The sequence below is a fragment of the Colossoma macropomum genome, unplaced genomic scaffold, assembly GCF_904425465.1.
Source record: "Colossoma macropomum unplaced genomic scaffold, Colossoma_macropomum, whole genome shotgun sequence".
Lineage (NCBI taxonomy): Eukaryota > Metazoa > Chordata > Actinopteri > Characiformes > Serrasalmidae > Colossoma > Colossoma macropomum.
The window spans coordinates 29,857,284-29,880,710 of record NW_023494807.1 but is presented as its reverse complement, the minus strand read 5'-3'; the positions used below and the strand labels follow the sequence as shown (position 1 = coordinate 29,880,710).

The 23,427-nt window shown below is 38.9% G+C and overlaps 1 protein-coding gene across 1 annotated transcript in view; it reads right to left on the bottom strand.

The window, feature by feature from the left end:
* Positions 1-18,942, bottom strand: part of LOC118796999 (serotransferrin-2-like) — a 29,144-nt gene extending 10,202 nt beyond the window's left edge. Inside the window, exons 1-11 of the mRNA XM_036556195.1 lie at positions 18,814-18,942; positions 17,620-17,771; positions 15,189-15,291; positions 13,974-14,171; positions 9,484-9,613; positions 9,322-9,377; positions 7,194-7,357; positions 6,103-6,253; positions 2,505-2,668; positions 885-981; positions 762-782 (exon numbers count right to left, since the gene is read on the bottom strand). Of these exons, the coding sequence (XP_036412088.1) occupies positions 762-782; positions 885-981; positions 2,505-2,668; positions 6,103-6,253; positions 7,194-7,357; positions 9,322-9,377; positions 9,484-9,613; positions 13,974-14,171; positions 15,189-15,291; positions 17,620-17,771; positions 18,814-18,853 (1,276 nt within the window). The 5' untranslated portion in view covers positions 18,854-18,942. The remainder of the gene's footprint in view (positions 1-761; positions 783-884; positions 982-2,504; positions 2,669-6,102; positions 6,254-7,193; positions 7,358-9,321; positions 9,378-9,483; positions 9,614-13,973; positions 14,172-15,188; positions 15,292-17,619; positions 17,772-18,813) is intronic.
* Positions 18,943-23,427: the final 4,485 nt, after the last annotated feature.

The window sequence follows — 23,427 nt, the reverse complement described above, 5'->3', positions numbered from 1 at the left end:
GTGTTGTAGTCAAGATCACTAGAGCCGAGTCCTAGTCAAGATTGAGAGTAGACCAAGACCAGACTAAGATTTATTTAAGAATAACCCTAAAATCAATTTATAGTTTACTGCATGTTTGTCATGAATTACACATTATTTATACATAAACACATGATATTATATTTAAATACATAATTTGATACATATTTACACATTATTGATTATTATTATTATATTATAGTCTAAGACAAACTTTGTACTGTAACTGGAAGCAGTGCTGAGGTTATTCTCTGTTCCTTTCTTCTCTAAAATGCATTCAGAATCACCATCTAAAGTCAAATGAACATCAACTAAACTACATTCATTTTTATTATTAAATGAAAGCATTCCAATCTGCTCTCAGGGGATGTTTATTTAAATATTATAATATTACAATATTATTATATGCATTTTTAACAACATAGTTTTTATTGTTTTTTGAGGAGAATATGTGATGATTTAGCAGTTAACTGCACCATGCTAATATCAGCCTTGTAGCTCCAGAGTAAACCAAACATGTCTTGGCTGATCAAATATATTTCGGTAACAGTTATCGTGATCTCTTTTAGTCCCTTTTAGCTTCCGTTCTTAGTGCATGTTGACAACACTACCATTTTGGGTGAAGCAATCAAAATGGTATATAAGATTCAAAAACAGAAAACTGCCTTTTTAACCAGCTGTCCAAGAACTTTGGCTAATTAGAGGCATGGAATTTGTGGAGAACATGGTGATGTTTCACTTACCACCTTCAGCAAAACACTTTGCTGTTGAGACAGAAAAACAGAAAGAAACAGTTAGCTGCCATGTCTTCAACAACTGAACAAAAAAAATGAACGTGTTTATCAAGCCAAGTTGATGTTCCTCACATTCATCATACTGCTCCACCATGGCTGGGACCAGGCCGCACTTCCCCGCAGTATACACCTGTCCTCCATCGACGGCCATGGCATCAGCCTCATGATACTGCAGAGAGAAAGATTAAAGAAGGAGAGAAAAACGGATGACTATGACTATTTCAGGTAAGACATTTTTTGTTATTTTTATTACCTACTACAAAATGTGCCTTTTACCAGAAGCTCCAACAGTTATCAAACAAATAATTGATACATAAAAAATGAACCTCATAAATTAAACAAGGCTGTCATGTTGTAAAATATAATTATGTCGAACCCTCCGGGCATCCTGGGTCTTCAGAGACGGTCTAATGATTTTTGTGAAATAACAAAGTTTGTTGGAATGTATTTGTAAATACAACAAGCTTGTTGTATTTAAATTTTGCAAGTATTGTAGTAATACTCTTATTTTATGATTTCAAGGTTTTACTGGAAACAAAAAAGTACCTAAAATGTTCCAATCAGGATTGTTTTCTCCCAGGTGCAGGCAAGCTTTCCCATTTAGAGCTGGACTGAAGGCACATTAGATTAACTCCCAACACAACTAGGAAATGACAGAGGAACCAACCAATCAGACTTTTCATAAGAAAAAATGACACTCTAGTTCTTCTGGAAGTTCTAGGTGCATCACTGACTGTGAATTCGAGCCGTAGCTGTTAGGAATGTAAAACAGCAGCGTCAGCTCTAGGCCAGGACTCTTCACTGAAAGATTCACCGTAAAACAGATACATACAGGCTCAGATATCTAATAATGTCTGTTACAAGCTTCAAATAAAACACAGAATATCTTTTAGAAGCTACAAATAGAACGGCAAAAAAATGTCCATGTCACTCGCCATTAGTTTAGTGCTAACATATTACTCGAATCCCATAAGGGCGCTAGCATAAATTAGCATTATCGTAGTGTTGTAGTCAAGACCACTACAGCCGAGTCCTAGTCAAGATTGAGAGTAGACCAAGCCCAGATGAAGAAATGCATTTATAGATAAATGCACATTTATTATAATGAATTACACATTATTTATACATAAACGCATAATACTATATTTAATTACATATTTTGTAAAATATAACATGAAATAATTATTATTATATAATATAGTCTAAGTCAAACTTTGTACTGTAACTGGAAGCAGTGCTGAGGTTATTCTCTGTTCTTTGTTAAAACGTATTCAGAATCACCACCTAAAGTCAAAAGAACATCAACTAAACTACATTCATTTTTATTATTAAATAAAGGCATTCCAATATTATCATTATTATTGTTATTATATGCATTTTAACAACATAATTTTTATTGTTTTTTAAAAGCTTTTTCAAAGAAATTCTTTTTGCAGTAAAGTATTTTGGAGTCTTTCATTCTGCATTCTTGGTTCTTATTCAGTTAAATCCATTTTTATTATTGTTTTAATCTTGTAGTTAAATTTATTGTCAAAACAACTGGTAGATTATTTGATTACTAATGTAATCAACAGTGACATCCCTTAAATTAAACATCACATTAACATTTTGAAAGCCACATAAAGAACACAGGACAGATTAAACTATGTGGTCTCATAAATCTGTATCCTTGTGCTTGAGGCCTTACAGTACCATGATTTTTCTGATGCAGTCCTCCACGCTCTGTTCCCTGTGGCACTCGATCCTGGAAATGCCTCTCTCGTCCATGTTGTTGATCGACCATATATCGCACTTGACTTGCTCAGCGTGGCCCACAGTGCACCACTTTATGCCTGTAGTGCTGTCTGTGCTCCGCTCTGAGGAAGGAGAGCAAATCTGTTACAAACCTAACAAAATTTACACTACAGATTTACCAATTACATTTTTACATGCATGTCATGAGAATATCATAAAGTACTTTAAACCGGTTTTGACATTTTTGACTGACTGAACTGAACTGTGCTCTGTAATGAGTCAAATTACTACTGACCTCCTTTAGACTTAATGGTTCTGAATCATACATACAGTGTGGGCACTTTATTGGTTAACAATAATCTGCAGATCTCTTCTCTAATTAATTATAGCATTTTTTTTTATCAATATCTTTATTTGATTTTCAAGATGATATATCAAAGTGCACGGTTTAGGACTAAGAGGAACATCCTCGTCAATAATCAATGACACTATGTGGATTACCCTTTTCCAGAGATCCTGTATTACAGAGCAATCCCACATACAGTGGAACAGTGTACCTTTACTCTGTTTGCATTTAATACAAGTATCTGGAATATTTGAGTTAATGTGGTGTAGTCTGAATGGTGTACCATGTTCCATCTGCCCAGCCATTTGTATTGAAGAAGTTTTGAATTAGTATTTAGCGTTTGCATCTGGGCCTTCACACAGGCCAGACTCCATTCTTCCTCAGATATTTCCTCCTTTAGGTCGGACTTCCAGGCTTGAAGTTTACAGTTAGAAGATTCTTTTGATTTTCCCCACCATAAAACTATAGAGAACGGAAATCTGAGAATTTCATACCACACGGATATTGTATTTTTGAGAAAGCGTTTTTTAGCTTGTTTTTTAAGGGTTGTGCCTTCAGATGAGAAGAGATACAGACTTTAATTGGAGATTCTTTATATCATGTGATTCAATTAACGTCCATGCTCGTGTTGGCTCTGACATGAAATAAAACATTGCGGCACGTATGTGAGCTTTTTTTGAGAAGGTTAAATAGAGAAGGTGGTGGCTGGAGAGGAATTGACTGAAAAAGATAGAAAACATTTTGGTAACACAGACATTTTAATTGTATTAATTATTAATACAACTGGGTTATAATTTGTTGTGATGAGTTTACTCATATCAGGGGTTATTTTAATTCCAAGATATGTGAATCCCTCTTCAGTGGAACTAAATGGTGTTAACAGAGGCGGTTGAGTTCTGTTCTTTTCCTGCAGATACATTATAACTGATATGTGTTTATCTTGTACCAAGAAATAATACCAAAGGAGCTAATTAATTCAAGGAGTGCAGGAATAGTTTGCTTTAAATTGGAGAGAAATAAAACTATGTCATCTGCATATAATGATATATGATGCTCTACCTCACCAAACTCTATACCCCTGATACTAGTAAGTGTTCAAATGGCCATTGCCCAAGGCTCTATGGCAACAGTAAATAAAAGAGCTGACAAGGGGCAACTGAACTGAACTGTGCTAAAGAGCACTATGTAAGGCCATCCTTACTCGTGGCTATTAGGCTCTGTAATGAGTCAAATTACTACTGACCTCTTTCAGACGTAATGGTTCTGAATCATACATACAGTGTGGGCACTTTATTCGTTAACAGTAATCTGCAGAGCTCTTCTCTAATTAATTGTAGTGTTTTTCTGCTAATTATTTCTTTTGGTAAAAAATAATACATGCCTATATCATCTACATGCATGGTTATTTAAAAAAAAATACTTTTGTACTGTCAATTGATTGTTTGCAAAATAATGGCTGACATAAATCTTAGCCAATCACAAAGTCTCTAAATGTTCCTTCTTCCTTCAAATGAAAGAAACACATAATTTCCTCAAAACAAACCTGCGGTGAGAATGACGGTGGTGGTTAATCAGTCAGAATTATTAGAGTAAAAAATGGTGAATGGTGTTAGTGAGGAATGTATCATTCCCTTCAAAAATTCATGAAAGTGCAGTCTATAATAAACTGTCTCTCTTTCTCACACAGAACCAGCTCCAGGACCCCAACCAGTCTGGCTTCAAACTGCTGCACTCAACCTAAACTGCCCTTATAGCAGTGCCTGAGAAGCTCCAGTCAGCAAGATCAGCCAAACTGTCATCTGTCCTGATTCTTCTTGACCTCTCAGCAGCTTTTGAAATGGTCAACCATACAATTCTTCTGGACGTCCTCACCAGCCTTGGAATCACTGACTTTGCATGGAAGTGGGTTAAGTCCTATCTGGAGGGTCGCTCTTATCAGGTAACATGGAGAGGGTCCACATCCTCTCCATGCAGGGTGTCCCACAAGGCTCGGTGCTGGGTCCTCTTCTCTTTTCTCTTTGAACTAGCTCTCTTGGTGATGTAATATCCTGTCATGGCTTGTCTTATCACTGCTATGCTGATGACACTCAACTAATGCTTTCCTTCCCACCTTCTGATGCCCAGGTTTCCAGTTGCATCTCGGCATGTCTGTCTGACATCTCTTCATGGATGGCAGCTCAGCACCTGAAGCTCAATCCTAGCAAGACTGAGCTGCTCCTCATCCCTGCAACTACAGGCCTTCATCATGAACTTGCCATTTCATTTGAGAACTCTCTGATTGCTCTGTCTGAAGATGCTGGAAGTCTTGGTGTGATTCTGGATGGCCAGATATCGTCCTTGTCTCACATCGTGAACCTAGCTCGGTCTTGCAGGTTTCTCCTGTACAACATCCGGAGGATCCGACCCTTTCTCACTCGAGAGGCCACCCAGGTGCTCGTTCAGTCTCTTGTCATCTCAAGGCTCGACTACTGCAACTCACTCTTGGTTTCTTATCTCTCTGTATCAACATGGACTTTTCTTTCTAGCAGTATCTGAGCTCAGGACTTTCTCTCTAACCTATTTGTAACTAGCAAAGATACTTTCTCTAGAAAAACAAAGCACTTTTTTGTAAGTTGCTCTGGATAAGAGCGTCTGCTAAATGCTGTAAATGTAAATGTAAAATGTATAGTGCCTGAATCACACTATCCTGATCATCTGGAGGATGGAGCTGTTTTTATTTCAGTCCTGGAGCTTTAAAAAAATCACCTAGTGTTTTTAACATAGCTGCTGATGAGTCCTCCTCAGCATCCAGCACTGCTATGATTAAATCCAGTGTTAGCTTTAGCATTAGCTCATCTGAAAGGTCAGTTTGTCACTAAAACCTCCTCCTTATTAGGCTTAAAACCTGCCATTTTTCTGGTTTTATTGATATAAATGTTTTCCAGAATCCATTTTTTGGTTAATTTAAATTGGCAGTTCTCAAACATGTATGTCTGCAGTGAACATCTTGTAAACCCAGTTTCTTTATGTTTTAGATATTCTTTTCTGTGTACTGAAAAGTGTTCCTTTGTGCTACTAAACTTCTTAGTCCTTTAGTCTACCAGGTGCTACCAGGTAGCCTGTATTGACAGATATGCCAATAATAACTAAGGGAGTCTCAGAATTTTGAAAAGGGTCAGTATCTTAAGCTTTATATTTCTTTGTATATGTATATGGCTACTAGTGGATCACCTTTCTTCAGAGAGCGGACAGTGGCCATATATTCTGCTCCGAGATACAGGAAGGAGTCTGTGGTCTCAGGCAGCTTCACCAGTCTTTTTGTAGAGTCTGTAAACATCAGGTTTTTAGCTGAGTAACCCCCAGAGGAGAACAGACCACGATCCTGTATAACACAAACAGATTCAGCATCACATATTCTCTTATCTTCTCAAAACTATCGCAAAACAGTGTCTCAGTCCTCAGGCGGCGAATTCATAACCATTTCATGTAGTAACTTTCTGTAAGGGAGCTTTTAGAGGTGGACGTCTGGTTCCTTATTTCTTCTGAGCAGAGCATTTAATGTAACTATTATTGATTTTTACACACAGCTTTTATTAAATATCTTCCGCCATAAAATCATTCTTCAGGTGTCAAAAGTTCGGGAAGCACATTTTCACTGAGAAACATTTTAAGTAAGAAAATATAAAAGAACCCCTGCGGCAGCATAGTGGGAATAATCAATTCTGTGCTAACATCTGAAGGAATTTATTGTTGTGAAATGTGCTGTGTCATACATTCTGTATCTGTGTGAATGTGCTGAAGTTGTATGTTAGGCTGCCTATTTTGTGTTTACCCCTACATGGTCATGTTTGTCACATCTGTTACTTGTCCTGTATAAACTGGATCTAATCTTGGCACCAGCTATAAAACTGTGTCAGTCCAATGTCTTACAGGCTAGCTAGGTGTCTGTCATTTGTCCAGACAACAGACTGAGTCCCCTGGTATCAAGTGGGTTTGGATTCTTCACATCGTGTATATATTTATTTTCAACACTCAGATCTCTCACTCAACACTCAACACTCAAAGTATCTTCCTAAGTATCTTCCTTGGTATGAAAAACAGGTTTTAAATAAATGAAAGATTTGCGTGCTGATGAGTGCTGACTACACTCAAGGGGAAGGGGAGAAAATGTACACGGCCTTTCTTCCAAATGCAGTCTGTCACTAATATCGGCACAAATATTTACCCACAAAGAAAACATGCACATTTGTTTAAAAAATATGTGAAAATCTGGGTGTCCCCAAACTTTTGATATGTAGTGAACAGTGAACTGTACTGTGTACCTGGAGTGGCTCTAGAAGCCTAAAGATGCGATCAGCCAATGCAGGATCTTTCCGGCTCACCACAGCGTGGGCGGGGACTTTGGCCAGATGGCAGGTTTTATACTCATCGATGCTTTTCCTGGTGTCATCTTTACACAGCAGCTCATACTGACCCTTCAAAGCAGCTAAAAACATCCAATAAGAGCAGTTAGCATCACATGTTGGACAGCTTTTAGTAATGTCAGCTTGCCACTGTTTACAACCCTGAATGGGGAATATCACTGATTGTTCTGTCTGCATAGTTAAATGTTTAAGATGTGAACAGAGTCGTTCAGAGTGGTTTGGTGTGAAACGCTCTGTTCTAGAGAAACGTACTGAGTCAGAACTGTTCACAGTGGTGGTGATAGGAACCAGACGTCCACTTCTAAAAGCTCCCTCACAGAAAGTTTCTACATGAAATGGTCATAAACGCACTGCCTGATGCCTGAATGTTGTTTTATGACAGTTTTGCGAAGATTTCAGGCTGAAACATGTAGCTAACAAAATTATTTTTCAGATTTATCACCATCTTATCATGTTACTATCAACATTAAACTCAGAGGAAACTTGTTAATAGAAGTAACCTACACATCTCTGCTACAACATGAACACTCTTTTTTCCAGAACATACCTACAAAAAATATATATTTAGCAAAATTACCAGAATAAATGAAAATAGACAGTTTTGATCTTGACCACAAAAAAGAACTAGAAGAACTCTAAATAAATAATGGCATGATAAAATAAAAAAATGTTTACATGACATCTATAGTATATTTGATGGATCTGTGAATTTCCAATAAAACTGTTTTGAATGTAGTGGAGATGAACTGTTCTTACTGTTTATTAGTGATTCTAATAAATCACTAATAAAACAGAAAAAAGCACTCCAAATAATTTTGAACGCTAATATCTAACTTGTCTGATCATCAAACCTTTCATGTGTGAAATTATGAATAGGTCAGTCAATTAATTATTATTAGACTATTAATATTTTTTGTTGTTATTAACATATTTACTGATTTAAATGAAAATATTTATTGATTTAACGGAATGTTCTATGTAGTATCCACACAATTATATCGCATTTATTTTTTTTTTAAACTACAACATTTAAAATGACTTTAGAACCACGTGTTTTATCAAATGTTATCAATCGTATTTCCTTCGAACTTCATTGCGAATAAGCACAGTTATGTCTATACTATATATGATAATTCTAGTAATTATGTCTATATTAATATATATAACAAATACAGAGCAGTGAAACCTTCATATTTAAATATATTCACCTTAAAATGTTTGACTAGTAAATAAAGTACCTAGCCCAATTCATAATTTAATTAAGCTTCAACCTGTTACAGATCATTAATTAATGACTAAACATCTAAAAGCCTAACTAGTCTTTTGAAAACTCTTACTTTTAAGTATTTTGCATTTAATATAGGCTAAATTGTATAGTCTCAAATGTTTTTATTCATTGATTTTTTACTTTTGGTTTATTTCTGGGGAAAAAAAAAAACAGCAAAAGAAAATCGTGTGTCAAAGATCTCAAAATTTGTGAAACAGTACCCAGATGTGTGTTCACGACTGAAGTAGAATTACTTTAGAATGTTTTGGAGATTAAAAAAACTTTATTTATTAAGACCGCTATCTCTTCATGACTTCATAACTTAAAATTTCTCTCAAGCTTGTTGACAACTCCATTATTTCATGGCCGTTCTACACCTCACACAGGGTGGGACTGTGCACATTCTGTGCTGCCACTGCGCTCATGTGTATCTCTGGCCTTGACTCTAATCTGATCTTTGTGTTTTGTTTTTTTTTTTTTTCATGACTGCATAACCTTTGCTAGACTGCCAATTAATACCAGCGTAATTACTTGATTTTTATATGTCAATAACATGACATTCTGGGCTGATATATTTAGATTTTCGGCTTACTTTTTAATGTGGTTACCGATCACTTGAAATTATAAATCTATTGTTTAGCTGTGGGCAATTTATATAAAATTATCATTTAATAATGTCGTAAACACACTATGATTGCATACATTTCTGAAACACGCAAACTGCTTCATTTGGCAAATGGAAAATCATGTAAAACTCACCCGGGACAGTCAGGTGCCTCACAAAAGCTACATCTCCAGCTCCATCCTTCAGGCACCTGTAGGAACAGGTAAGAGTGATAATAAGGCGACATCAAGACCTGATGGATCGTCCTGATGTAATTTGCACAGAGAACAATAAAAGCAGCAGTGTGAAGTTCTTACTGGAAGGCTCCTTCGTAATCATAGTACGGCTCCTTATGTGAGCGTGAGCAGTCGCCTTTGCACAGGTGACACAGTTTGGATCCTTTAGTGGCTCCAGGGACACAGCTGGCTGAGAAAAACTCTGCCACAGCTGCAAAAACAAACCCACACACTTCATAAAAATGCCTGTGACAACTTATAAGCCCTAGAAACCAACATAGACAATGATTAATCAAATCTGTGATCCATCATGCACACAATACTCAGAGTACTGCAGTAAAGGCCTAATACAGGACCTAGGATCTATTTCTATTCACACAGAGTCCAAATTTTATGGACAAAAAAAAAAAACACACAACAAGTTTTAAAAGTGAATGCACCTACATTAATGTCTTCTTTCATATTAAATCTGAATCTGATGGACTGTGACACTACATGCATTGTTTATCAGAGCCTGCTTGATGTTTTGCCTTGTACCTATGCATTAAAAATCAGGCTGACCAATCAGAACTACATCATATTTGCAGCCCAAACAAATGTGCATCAAGATGGTGGCAGAACAGGAGCGCTTGTCGCACAACACAATAGCTTATATGACAAGTAACACTATAACACGCGGAGGTTACATATACATAATAGCAAATACACATTATATACATTATAGCGAATGTGTATAACTCTTTTTAGTTTATATAAGTGCATCCCAGTGTGTTCATGCCCACACAGAACCGCAAACAATGAGCTTCCCTCACAAATGTAATGAACACACCTTTTTAATGAGGGAGAAGCAAAAGCAGAGCACCAAGTTCCCCCACTGACATACAGTGACATACAGTGACTTGACATACAAGTGTCTGAGGTGAACCATGCTTGTGTCATTTAGTTGCAGTGCTTAAAAATGATGATTTTTCAGTGTAGCATTGAACCATAAATGTCCCACTATGTCTTCATGTCTTCATACCCACCAACACTAATTATTACACTCATAATTTTCTTCCTAATTTTCACCCTTTCATCTGCTGTATTCCCGATTGGTAATTTCTCCAGTTAATCAAATGGGTGTATCTTGGTTTCTGTGTGGGATATGTGTTGTGGTACCTGGCAACACAACCCAGAAGCAGAGGTGAGCTTGAGCAAACAACCCTGCCTGACTACATCACCAGAGACAGCAATCCTTAGTCTAAGGGGTGTAACAAGGAATATGTTTTATTTAAAAGACCACTCCTAGGCAGAGCACATTCTCCACAGCTTACTTAGCGGCAGTGTTCTGCGGAGGACCTTCCTCTGCATTCCTAATTTAGTTTAGTATATTAGCCCGGGCTTTAGCTTAAGATCTTTGCGAGGTATTGTTTCTCTCTTGAACTTACTGAGCGTTTTCTCTGGTTTGCTATACTCTGTTTTGACCCCGATCTCGTTTTGTTTGACTACTGTTCCTTTTGTACCGTTGCTTGTTTATTGGATTTGTGATTTTGACCTTTTTGCCTGCCTTTTTGACTCTGCCTTTTGTCTCGCCCTCTGGACTTGTTTGCCTGTGGTGATGATCACCTTCGTGATCATCTATCGCCTTTTGGTTTTGATCCACGCCGACTACGACTTTGCCTAGTGTTAATAAAGCCTGTACTTTCACTTTTATCCGCATGCGTCTGAACCTTGCTGACTGGTTTTATATATATATATATATATATATAGAGAGAGAGAGAGAGAGAGAGAGAGAGAGAGAGAGAGAGATGTATTCTCTTATTTATTTTGGTCTTACTTGGATACTTGGCTTGGTTTTGTCAAATCAGTGATGCTTTTTGATCTTTTGTGAAACTAATAAACAAATGTTTGAAAGAAAAAAAAAGAAAGACTTTCAATGTATCTGTTCAACCATCGTAAGTAAAAAGACTGAGAGTTACTGCAGTTATAATATTTTTATGAACACTTTCTGTTAAGGAGTTCTGTGTGGCTGCAGACATTAGAGTTAACTTCATGTTTGTGGCCATATGGGTCTCCTTACCAAGTATTCATCAAAATTACATAACTTCTAGAATAACTTCTTCTTCTACTTTACTTCTGATATTTATGTAATTTAAAGCAAGTAATCAAGTACTAATACTGATTGAATACTTTTACTCAATTAATATTTTAATAAAAGCATGTCATCTTTTACTCCAGTACAAAGGCGTGTACTTTGTCCATCCTGCTCCTGACGTATCAAAAGAGGCTAGGAAAAGCAATGTCTTTACTGGATTTGGTAGACGTGTATGCTTATACAACTATTATTCAACTATTAAAGTTGGTATTTTAAACCTGAATACCTGTAATAAAACTTTGGGCCTACTGGCACACCTATGGCCTTTTAAATGGAAAATGAGGCATGTGCCCAACCCTGGGCCCCGAGGAGGACGGCCGCGAGAGCTGGCAGTAATGCAGGGCCGGAACATCTAGTAGCGATGAACCCCGGCGAGGACGGCACGGAGAGAGAGGAGGCGGAGCGCAAAGCCCGAGCTTCCCCGACGGACGCGAATCACGAGAGTGACGGTGGGAGGACGAGGACAACGGTACCAGCCACAAGATGAACGAGGGCAAGGAGCAAGTCCCGACCTCCCTGGTGACGAGGAGGCGGAGCGGCGAGCTCTCGTTCCCTCTCGGCTCAGGCGCCTTTTAAAAAGAGCTGAGAGGGAACAGAGCGGGAGAGAGAGGGACAAGCAGCAGCAAGAGAAGTGAAAAGCTAAAAAGCTTGAGTGAGAAAGACTGAAAAGTCTAGCTGACTGAAGCCACTGAAAAGTGGCCAGTGTATCTTTGGTTTGAGTTTGTATTTATTTGGTGTGTGATTAAAGAAACATGGCTGCAACCCTGAACCCTGCCTCCAGCATCCTCCTTGAGCCCGGGGTAGCACGTGCAGTGCTACAGAGCATAAATACTAGGCAGCTGTAAATAATAAAGTGGCCAATGAGTGTATACATATAATCAAGCACAATGGTGTACTGCACACACCAGTTTAGTTGGTATTTTCTATGTTAACCTTTTAGATGGCTAGGACCCACCAGCAGGCCCAAAGATTTATTAACACACTTCTACAGCCTAAGAACAGCTCAGCCAGTTTTCAGTGAAGTCCCTGTTGTTACTGTGGTATTGTAATGAATATATTACTATTATAATCAATAAGAAATGAAATCCGTAATCATATGCTAAAAAGTTTATTAATAAAAGTGTACTAATCCTCTCACTAAGGATAGGCCTTGCTGTGTGTAGGTTAGGGGATTTTGCATTAGAGAGTCCCTGAAGTTCAGAAGCATCTAGAAGCCAGTGTACCTTGATGTGAGGGCAAGCTGACCCCCAAAGAGTCAAGAGGCAAGAGCTAATTGGTAGCCTTGAAAGGATGGGGGCAGCCTGGGATAGCTGAGCATGGCAAGTTTTTAAAAATAAGGACAGGTGCGGTCGGAAATAAGGGTTTCCAACTGAAGTGTAGACTTCATCGCCCCCAAACATGGTATAAAAATGATGTTTCTGTAATGTACTTTGCATTTGGCTGTCCAGAAGCCATCTTGCCACCTAAAGCTTAATAAAAGAAGAGGGCCTTTTCCTTCCTTCAAAAAGAACTCAACGGCTGAAGTCTTATTCAACTTTCTTTTATTTTTGACTGAACTTTATTTTATTTTGCGTTTATGACGAGAACCAGCAATTAGATTAATTGAAGAACTGAAATATAGTTATAGAACAGATTAGTGTTTAATCATCCATATGTTGGGGCTCTGAGTGAGCGGGAATCGCATTTAGTCCCGACATTACTAAGTAATGAGACTTTGTATGTAATACGCCTGGAATTTTAAGGGGTTAACACCTGTTTACTGGTATATGGTAACTGCTTATTTATCCATGTACTATTTTGCTTAAGGAACAATAAACATAAAAATACTTAAAATGACCAGAATCAGAAGTGAAACTGGCCCAGGGTTATCAAAAGATATGCTCCAGGCCTCTGCTGGACAATTTGGGATGGAACCGGCTGCCAAGAATGGGCTCACTGACTCGGGCTGGAGCTGGGCAGTCATTCAAAATGGACTTGGGCCGAGTCCACATGCTGGAATCGGCCCAGTTACTTTTTACTGACAAGTAGGAATGAGCTAAGTATGTTTGCTAACTGGGTTAATCTGTGGTGTAGGGTTATATGGGTGTGGGTGTGTTGAGGGTAAACCATTTGCCAATAAGCCCGAATATCTCGCTCTTTTTCACAGCCTAATGTTGGCAGTTATGCACCCTTTTTTCAGAAATCTAAAAGCATGCCTCGTGTGAACTGGCCTTTAGACTTTGATTTTAAGAACTAATGACAAACACCGCATTGTAATAAATTACTAAAATTTGCAACCAAGATCTAACCCACTTTCTATTTAACGTTGTTAAGTTATTGCAAATTGACAAAAATGCTTATTTACTAAACACTTTACCACTAATGTGAAGTATTCAGAAATGATGGTAATGGAATCTTATTAGCAATCCACAGCAGTATTCCTGATCAGTGTGCTTACCCTTCTCCACAGGTTTGTCTTCAGCACCCGCCCATTCGATCTGTTTTGTGGAGAGGAGCGTGCCGATGGGAATGTTCCAGCCCGCGGATTTCCCCAGCCCAGTGTGGCACGACCTCTTATTTCGGAGTTCACTGAATTTAAAGCCTGAGCCTTTCTTCACCACGGCAACGGCGTAGTGACAGGAGTCAGAGTCTGAAACTTATTAAAGATAAAAGAAAAAAATGGAAGTGGGCTTATTTTCGTGAAGCCTGTGTAATGCAGTGTATGGAATTGAAATTTCAAAGACCTCAGCATAACTAAAATAATTCCACCATTTCCCATGCACAGCAATACCTACTCTCAAATATGGCATGTGTACAATATCTATTTCATTCAAACATAATGGGACAAGCCTTGCATGGTCTTTTCAGTGTGTTTATCAGTTCTGCTGTCCTGCTGAAGAACAAGAAGCTGGCGAATGAGAAGCGACTTCAGCCTCGTAAAAAAAATCAAACATTGAGAGACATTTTATAAGAAACTGTTCTACTTTTGAGGAAAGGTTTCCTGCTGAGGCTGCAAGAATAGTGGTTATAAGTCTGGATTTTCATTTAGATTTTTTATCCTATACTTAAGCAACAGAACAGGAGAGGGAGTGTGTTATCACGGAATAACATCACGGCTGTGATTTGGCTGCAGGCACAAGCCAAAGGCTTTAATGTTCCTTAACAAGCAGCTTGCTACGTCAGAGGAACTCCACCCACAAACAAGAGGCTCGGTGTGAGAATGTCTTAAGATGTGTATTATTGCAGGCAGCTTTTTGTACAGGCCTGATATCTGACACACTGAGTGTGTTTAACCTGCACAGATGCAACTCTGGAACTGCGTTAGGTACAAAGAATGTGCTATTAATGTAGGATATCACATCATTCAACAAGTTTAACAGCTCATTTGTGTTCACATGTGGAAATATTAGTGTTTTGCTGTGGTTTGTGTGAAGTAAATCAATAAATGAACTAAGGTATTTTAAACTGTCAGTAAATTAGTTTTAGACATGACTATACAAGGTTACCACCTAAACTCGGGAAAATATCCCCAGGTACCGGCCTATCCACAGGTGAATGAATCCAGTTTCCACAGAGCTTTATGTCCTGTGTCAAATATGTTAAATCAGCACCTTAAGTTAATTCCAAACTCAGCCAACTCTAGAGGTTTTTACAGTTCTTTAAGAGGGATTACCTTCACCGTCTTTTTCTGCAATGATGGGATGAAGGTCGTACATTTTGAGGCCAGCTTTGTAGACGTCACCTCCATCCAGAGTGATGGCATCTGCTGCACCGTCCTAACAAATAACATTATATAACTGAAATGAGTCTACAGATTAAAGCAAAGCAAGCAGTTATGTCATTAGCCAATCACTGATGCCTAGTTTAGCCAGTTTAGTTTAACCAAGTTTTCATTCAGTTGGACACCATCGCTGCACACTTTTAGTCAAACCTGTTTACTGTGTGTTATTAAACACCAGTGGTGGACAGTAACAAAGTAAATCTAATTCATTACTGTACTTAAGTAGTTTTTTCGTGTGTCTGTACTTAAGTATTTCCATTTTTGGTGACTTTTTACTTTCACTCCACTACATTTCAAGGTCAAATATCTCACTTTTTACTTCACTACATTATGAGAAATCTGTCGTTCTTTTTGGCTTTTGTGTGTATAAAAACGCAATATGTCAAAACGAAAGAAGTGCAAAGCAGCACACTAATCATCAATGCTTTTGATAACTTTAATAGACATCAGCGTCAGACTAATGAATGACATTCTATTAAAATATTGGTGTCACTGTGACACTGGAGTATTTTCACCTGAAATGAGTTAATGAAGAGAGTCTTGTTATAAAAATGATAACAGGACATCAGAGTCATAATTAATCTTTTAGTACTTTCACTTTTGATACTTAAGTACATTTGAAGGCAACTACTTTTGTACTTTTACTCAAGTGGAGGTCTAAAGGGAGGAACTTCTACTTTTACTGGAGTAATATTTTACCTTGGGTATCTCTACTTTAACTCAAGTACATGGTTTGTGTACTTCGTCCACCACTGTTAAACACATTGAGCCTCGTTCACCTACCTTTTCTAAGAGAAATTTCTTCTTAAAATCCGCTTTTCACAAAGATTCTAGCATTCAGAAAAGAAATCATTCACCAGTGTTTTCTCATGTTGGATTTGTTGTTAAGTAAGAACATAATCTACACACTCAAGAGCACAAAGGTGAGAACCTTTGCTGTTATGGCTGTGCATATATGTGTCTTGCTCTTTCTGTGTTTTTCTCTGTGTCTATTTGTGTATCGGCGGCACGGTGGCGCAGCGGGTAGCGCTGTCGCCTCACAGCAAGAAGGGCCTGGGTTCGATTCCCGGCTGGGCGACCGGGGTGCTCTCTGTGTGGAGTCATGTTCACCCCATGTCTGTGTGGGTTTCTGCCGGTTTCCTCCCACGGTCCAAAGACATGCAGTCAGGACAACTGGAAATGCTGAATTGCCCCTAGGTGTGAATGTGTGTGTGATTGTATATGTATGTCTGTCTGTCTGTCTGCCCTGCGATGGACTGGCGATAGGTTCCAGCACCCCACCGCGACCCAGAAGGATAAGCGGTTTAGATGATGTATGTATGTTTGTGTATCCCTTCATGTCACTAGGTGGCGCTGTCCCTGATAATATAAGAGTGGCAAAACTCCAGATGTGAGGGTGGAGAGAGAGACTTTTGTTTTGAGCTGTTCTGTGGGCTGTGCGCTGCATGGGCCTTTGCTGTTGTTTTGTATCCTGAGTTCTGTGTGTTTAGCTCAGGTTTAGTGTGTGATAGACTGTGTGTAAATAGTGTCTCTGTTCATTGTCACTGTGCCGGAAGGGGATAAGCGCCATTTTCTTTGTATACATCTTTTTCTCCTGTTTATCATTTAGGTTAGGGAGTTAGGTTAGTTGCCTGTCTTTTGTTTGATTTTGGTTTGCTTAGGTTAGGTAGATTTGTGAGTGGGTTTGGTTTGTTATTTTGGCCTGGCTTACCCCTGGAGAGATGGCCTGTTTGTAAATAGTTGTAAATAACTGTAAATACACATTGAACTGAGCAATACCTTGTGTGGTTTCTCATACACCCCACTGTACTACCATTTTTTGGCCTTATACCCAGGAACATAACATTTGCGCTTTAAGAACATGTCATGAATCTGATGCAGACTTTTTCTTAAGACCTTTCCCAAGAACACATTTGAGAACAAACTTATGGAGTTCTTGTTGAATGTGTGCCCATTGCTACCATCTCAAACAATAAAATATCCATGTTTATTTTTACAACAGTGGTGATGCTTCCAATATTAGAAATATTTAATCCCACCAGTTTTAGACATTACACAACTATAATTTCAGATATTTTAAGAAACTTTAAGGCACTCTAAGAAGTTATAAGTTTAAGATCTTGAGTAGATGTTAGCATAAACGGTGTAGCTCATTCCATACTCTATTAATAATGGAGTGTGTTACATTTTAGTGGATCAGCAAAATGATTCAGTGTTTGTGATCATACAGTACTGGGCTAAAGGAACAAATAATCAAATACATATAAGCATGTATAATACACACTGTATAAAGATAAATCTGAAACATCTGAAGGTGTTCTACCTTGATAGCTCTGATGCATTCCTCAGATCCGTCACGCTTCACACATGCGAGCTCTGGTGCTCTTTTTGCGAGGTCAGTGCACTTTCTAAACTCCTGGTCTGATTTTAAACACCATTTGATCTTTGGATCGGACCATGCAGCCTGCGCCAAAGCTGAGAAGACAAGACACTTACAACCAGGGCTGGACATTATGAATATCTGTATTTTAATTATCTTGTTTGTGACTGTGATTATGATTAGGTCTTCTACACAGAAAAAAGAGCGGCATCAAGTTTGCCTGATTCAATGTTTACATCATTTCCACATCAAATTAGTTTGCTGCTCTTCTTTTATTACAGTATATTCAAATCTCATCGATGTTTTGATATATAATAACTGCTTTTGTCAGAAAAGGTGAGTCCTATAAAATCATATGCACAAGTTTGGGCACCCTGGTTATTAATTTACTCTACACAGAAGAATCTTAAATATGACTTTTTCTGCAAATATTAGTGCATGGTTTCTATTTATTTGCTGAATTTAACATGTTGGAGGAAAATAAAATATGAAATATAACGTGCAATAAGTTTTGCACAGGCCACAATTTATGTTTTGTTTTTTTCCATGTACATTAAATTCAGCAAATAAACAGTAATTATGCATTAAAATGTGCAGAAGTGTCTTCTCTGTGTTATTAATGTAATTGTTTTCACTTAGAAAATCTTGGATTCCAACATGTATATTCGTTGCATTATCACATGATAAAAAAATAGCAAAGTACATTTTAGCAGCTCATTTACATATTGCACTTTTAAAATGTCCTGTATCACAAAAAAGGCCAAATATTGCAATAACAGATCAAAATAATAATTAATAATTCTGATTAAAGGTTAAAAAATATGACTGACCAACAATGCTAATGTGCTAAACATGATAACAATGAACGTGAGGTAGAAGGAACCAGCATGCCGTCTTTGCATAATACTGTATGGAGGCTATTCACTTTCATTTACTGTTGGCAAACATTCGTTTTTTTAAACTGAACTAGTCTTTTAACTCAGCTTTTTTGACTGATCGATTTCTTTTAGTTAGCTGTTTCAACAGTTATACTATTACTATCAAAATGTCACTGAATTTACTAAGAAGTTACTAAAAATAAAGAAGGCTAAAAAAAAAAAAGAGAGTGCGGCAATAAAAGCACTTTTAATGCATTACCGAGGCATCCGAGGAAGGTGGAGATGAGGATGATCTTCATGCTGGGGATCCGGGGCTTCCAAAGGCAGCTCCTCACTGTTAGAGGGGAGAAGAGCTTTTTTATAAGCAGCCTGAACCTGAGTGGGAGGGACCAGAAGGGAAGGGGGTGGGGTTTTGATTGCTGGTAGACTCATGAATATTTAACGGCTAACCAATCCCAGCACAGGAGGTGTGGTTTTCCTGGATACAGGTGGGAAAAAATTAATGCTAGGCCTGGATGGGATTTCTTTGGAAATTCACAAATTCCAATTTTCTTTGTGAACATATCACATCACCAATTAACTAGTATGATGAGGAAAAACTCATTTGAATTTGTTTTGGCTATATGTGGGCTAACGTGATTAAATTACTGATCATCTAACATTACACATTTGAATTAACATACTGTTAGCAATCAGCAGTCCCATGTGACCAAAACTAAACAAATTAAGTGATAAAAGCTCACTTTTTAGCCACACGGTTTGATCAGTTTGTGCTCAGAGAACATATGGACCAAAGGAATATAACAACATTTAGATATGAACCTAAAAAGGCTATAAAAAAAAGATATGGATGGTTTATTAGTCAACATTTACAGTGGGGGTTACAAAGATTTGAACTTTTGTACCAGTCTAGAGTAGAGATGTGCAAATATGGCCATGCAGACCTCACGGGAGGGAGGGAGGGAGGGAGGTAGGTAGGTAGGTATATGTATGAATGATACATACATGTATATATTCACATAATACTATAAATACAATATATATATATGGTATGTTACATACTGTTAGAGTTGAGGGAGAGGTTGTTGGTGGTACACCAGGCAGCCAGGTGCTGGATCTCCTCCCTATAGACCGATATATCATTGTCGTTCATGTGGCCAACCACTGTGGTATCATCTGCAAATTTAATAATAATGTTTGTTGTATGCAGAGGAACGCAGTCGTGGCTAAACAGGGAGAAGAGCAGAAGACTCAGCACACAGCCTTGTGGAACAATGGTTCAGGGTGAGGGTGGAGGACATATGACTGCTCAATCTCACAGACTGGGGTCTGCTTGCCAGGAAGACCAAGACCCAGTTATACAGGCAGGTGCTGATTCCCAGATCACTGAGCTTGGTGACCAGCCTGGTGGGGATGAGTGTATTGAAGGTGGAGCTGAAGCCAATGAACTGCATCCGAATGTATGTGTTCCAATTTTCCAGGTGGGTGAGGGCAGAATGAAGAGCTGTGGAAATGGCATCCTCTGTCGATCTGTTTGAGCAGTACACAAACTGGAGGGGATCCAGTGATGATGGGAGCGCTGCTTTCAGATGACTGAGTTTCTCAAAGCACTTCATCTCATTGGGTGTGAGTGTGACAGGGCGGAAGTCGTTAAGACATGCTGCAAAAGAACGCTTTGGCACCGGAATGATGGTTGTTGCCTTTCAGCACGTGGGAAAAGCAGCCTGGCAAGTTGTAGATGTCAGTGAAGACTGGGGATAGCTGTCCAGCGCACACTGTGAGGACTCTTCCGGGGATGCCATCTGGCCCAGCAGCTTTACATGCATTTACTCTGCTCAGTACTGAACATACCTCCGCTGGAGAGAGTGTTGGGGGCTGCCGTTGTGAGGAAGTCCACCCCCTGTGTTGTGTTCAGCAATGCCCTGGTCAAAACTAGCGTAGAAACGATTAAGCTTGTCTGAGAGAGAGGCACTGCTGGCAGGGGGAGTCAGTGGGGGAGGTCTTTGGTCTGTCAAAGTCTGGATGCCCTTCCACATGCGGCGGGGGTCGGAGTTGTGGAAATGCTCTTCAATAGACAGTTTGTTGTTGAGCTGTAAGCCTCGGCATCACCAGATCTGAAAGCAGCATTGTGCGCCCTCAGCAACAGCCGAATCGCAGCATTCATCCCAGGTTTCTGATTCTCGGCCGCTTGACAGAGATGACATCGTCAATACATGAGTTGATATAACTCAATACAGCTGAGGTGTATGTGTCTAAGCCTGTGTGTGTGAGAGTCTGTAGCAGCTCCAGAGCAGAACATACTCCAATCACTTGTTCTGAAACCGATGCTGTAGAGAGGAGACGCCCCCTCTGGCCACACTTTAACAGTCTTAGATGTTTTCACACGTTTGATGAACTTGGGGGGCAGAAACAATGAGACGTTGATCAGACTGACCCAGGTGGGGGAGGGGGACAGCCTTGTATGCCTCTGGAATGTTTGTGTAGACATGATCTAGAGTTTTGTCTTCCTGGTCGGGCAGGAGACATTCTGGTGAAATTTTGGCAGCACGGATCGCAAATTAGAATGACTGAGGTCCCCATCAACAATTAAAAGTCCATCTAGGTGTGCAGTTTGTTGTTTACTGATTATTGTACACAGCTCTTCCATAGCTAGCTTAACATTAGCATCAGGAGGGATGTAACAAAAACAGCTGTGTGCTCTCTCGGTGAATAGAAGGGACGAAACCCGATCATCAGATACTCTACGTACAGAGTACTGACTTTCAGTTATGGTGGAGTCTGTACACCAGGATTTGCAAACTGATCTGAGGTTAAATTTCATCTGAGAGCGTATGTGGCCTACAGCAGCCTGCACACAAGGGGGGGGGGTCTTCTGAGGCCTATAGGAACCTGCTTTTAGACCTGAGAAATAATGGGCTTTATTACAAACAATGTGAATTAGCTACAGTTATTGTTTTACTTAACAATTGTTGGCTTAGCTGTAGTTATTGTTAACTAATTAACTAGAAATTAACTTCACTTGACTATATTTACCTATTGCTATGGTTGACTTAGCTATAGTTATTGTTATAGTCAACTACAGCTGACTATTTTTAACTACTGTTGATTAAGCTGTAGTTATTATTATATTTGAACTGTTGGGTTCCATTAATTCCATATTTATTTGGCATGTAATATTATGAAACTAGTTAGCAAATTTCCCTCACCTTATTTCCAACATATTCCATGAAATTTTCTGTACAGTGTTGCAAAAAACAAAACAAACCAAATAAATAAACTGCTATCACATTGATGTTGCTTTAGTGGACAAAAAAGTCTTCGACATGTTTCCAGGTTTTCAATGTTATGTAAAGTGTTAAAGGGAAAAAGTACAAAGGCTGTGAAGTTTTTAGTTATTACAATTCAAATGCACTGAAAATAGTGATGCTCTGAATGTACCAAATTGAAATGTGTAATGAATCATCGAATTAAATATTTTTATATCAACACAAACATTGCCTTTCAGTTTACTTGCTTTTGGCACTAACTGTGTTGAAGTAATACACTGTATTCAAACAGGCATACAATATTGGCAAAGATGTATTCATCTGAATAAAGTAAATGTAATCCTTTTTCATGCAAGAACTTATGCATCTTTAACATGAAATGCACACACTAATATGGCTAATGTAAATGATCTACTGTGCAGCATGGAGAACATTTGGAAGACTGCCCTTTTCTGGGGATTTTGGTGTAGGAGTTTGTGTGGAGAACATCGGCCTGACCCAGACGTGTGGACACAGTCAATATTACTCAATCTGAGAGTTGAAAGTAGGCTACAGAGTAATCAAATCACTGAGCAACCAAGAGGACTTTGTCAACTTCATTGCTAAAAATGGTGAAAACATGCACTGAAAACATCAAAACTGTTGATGTATTAATATGATTAATCAAAGCAACAGCTTCTGCTTCCTGCTTCCTTGCCATTCAGACCCTCTCACTTCATTTGCAGAACAGATTTGAAAAACTACAAGGCCGGAGTAAGTAAGTCTGGCACAGATATGGAACTGCTGGCACACTGTCAGCTCTTGCATGTGGCCAAAAGTGGCCCACATACTGAAAAGGTGGATTTGGCCCACATGTCTCAAAACAAATCTGGTCCACTTCTGGCACAGATATGGCATTGCTGCCTACTGCCAAACAGCATGTGAGCTAAAAGTGGCCCACATGTAAAAAAAAAACCTCACATGTCCCACGTCCCAAAACAGATCTGGTCCACTTCTGGCACAGATATGGCATTGCTGCCTACTGCCAAACAGCATGTGAGCCAAAAGTGGCACACATGTAAAAAAAAAACCTCACATGTCCCACATGTCTCAAAACAGATCTGGTCCACTTCTGGCACAGATATGGCATTGCTGCCTACTGCCAAACAGCATGTGAGCCAAAAGTGACCCACATACTGAAAAGGTGGATTTGGCCCACGTCTCAAAACAGATCTGGTCCACTTCTGGCACAGATATGGCATTGCTGCCTACTGCCAAACAGCATGTGAGCCAAAAGTGGCCCACATGTAAAAAAATTCATATGGCCCACATTTCCCAAAACAGATCTGGTCCACTTCTGGCACAGATATGGCATTGCTGCATACTGCCAAACAGCATGTGAGCCAAAAGTGGCCCACAAATAAAAATGCTAATATGCCCCACATATTACAAAACAGTTCATCCAGTATGCACCTGCAATGTCTTTATTTTTTTGAAGTCTCCGCAATTGTAACATGGGTGTGTTTTGCTGGCATGCACATTCAGGCTATTTGGGTAAAGGAAAAATTTGTAGATACTATGAATGGGCCAGACAAAATCTGGGTGGGGGGATGTTTCACAAAGCAGGA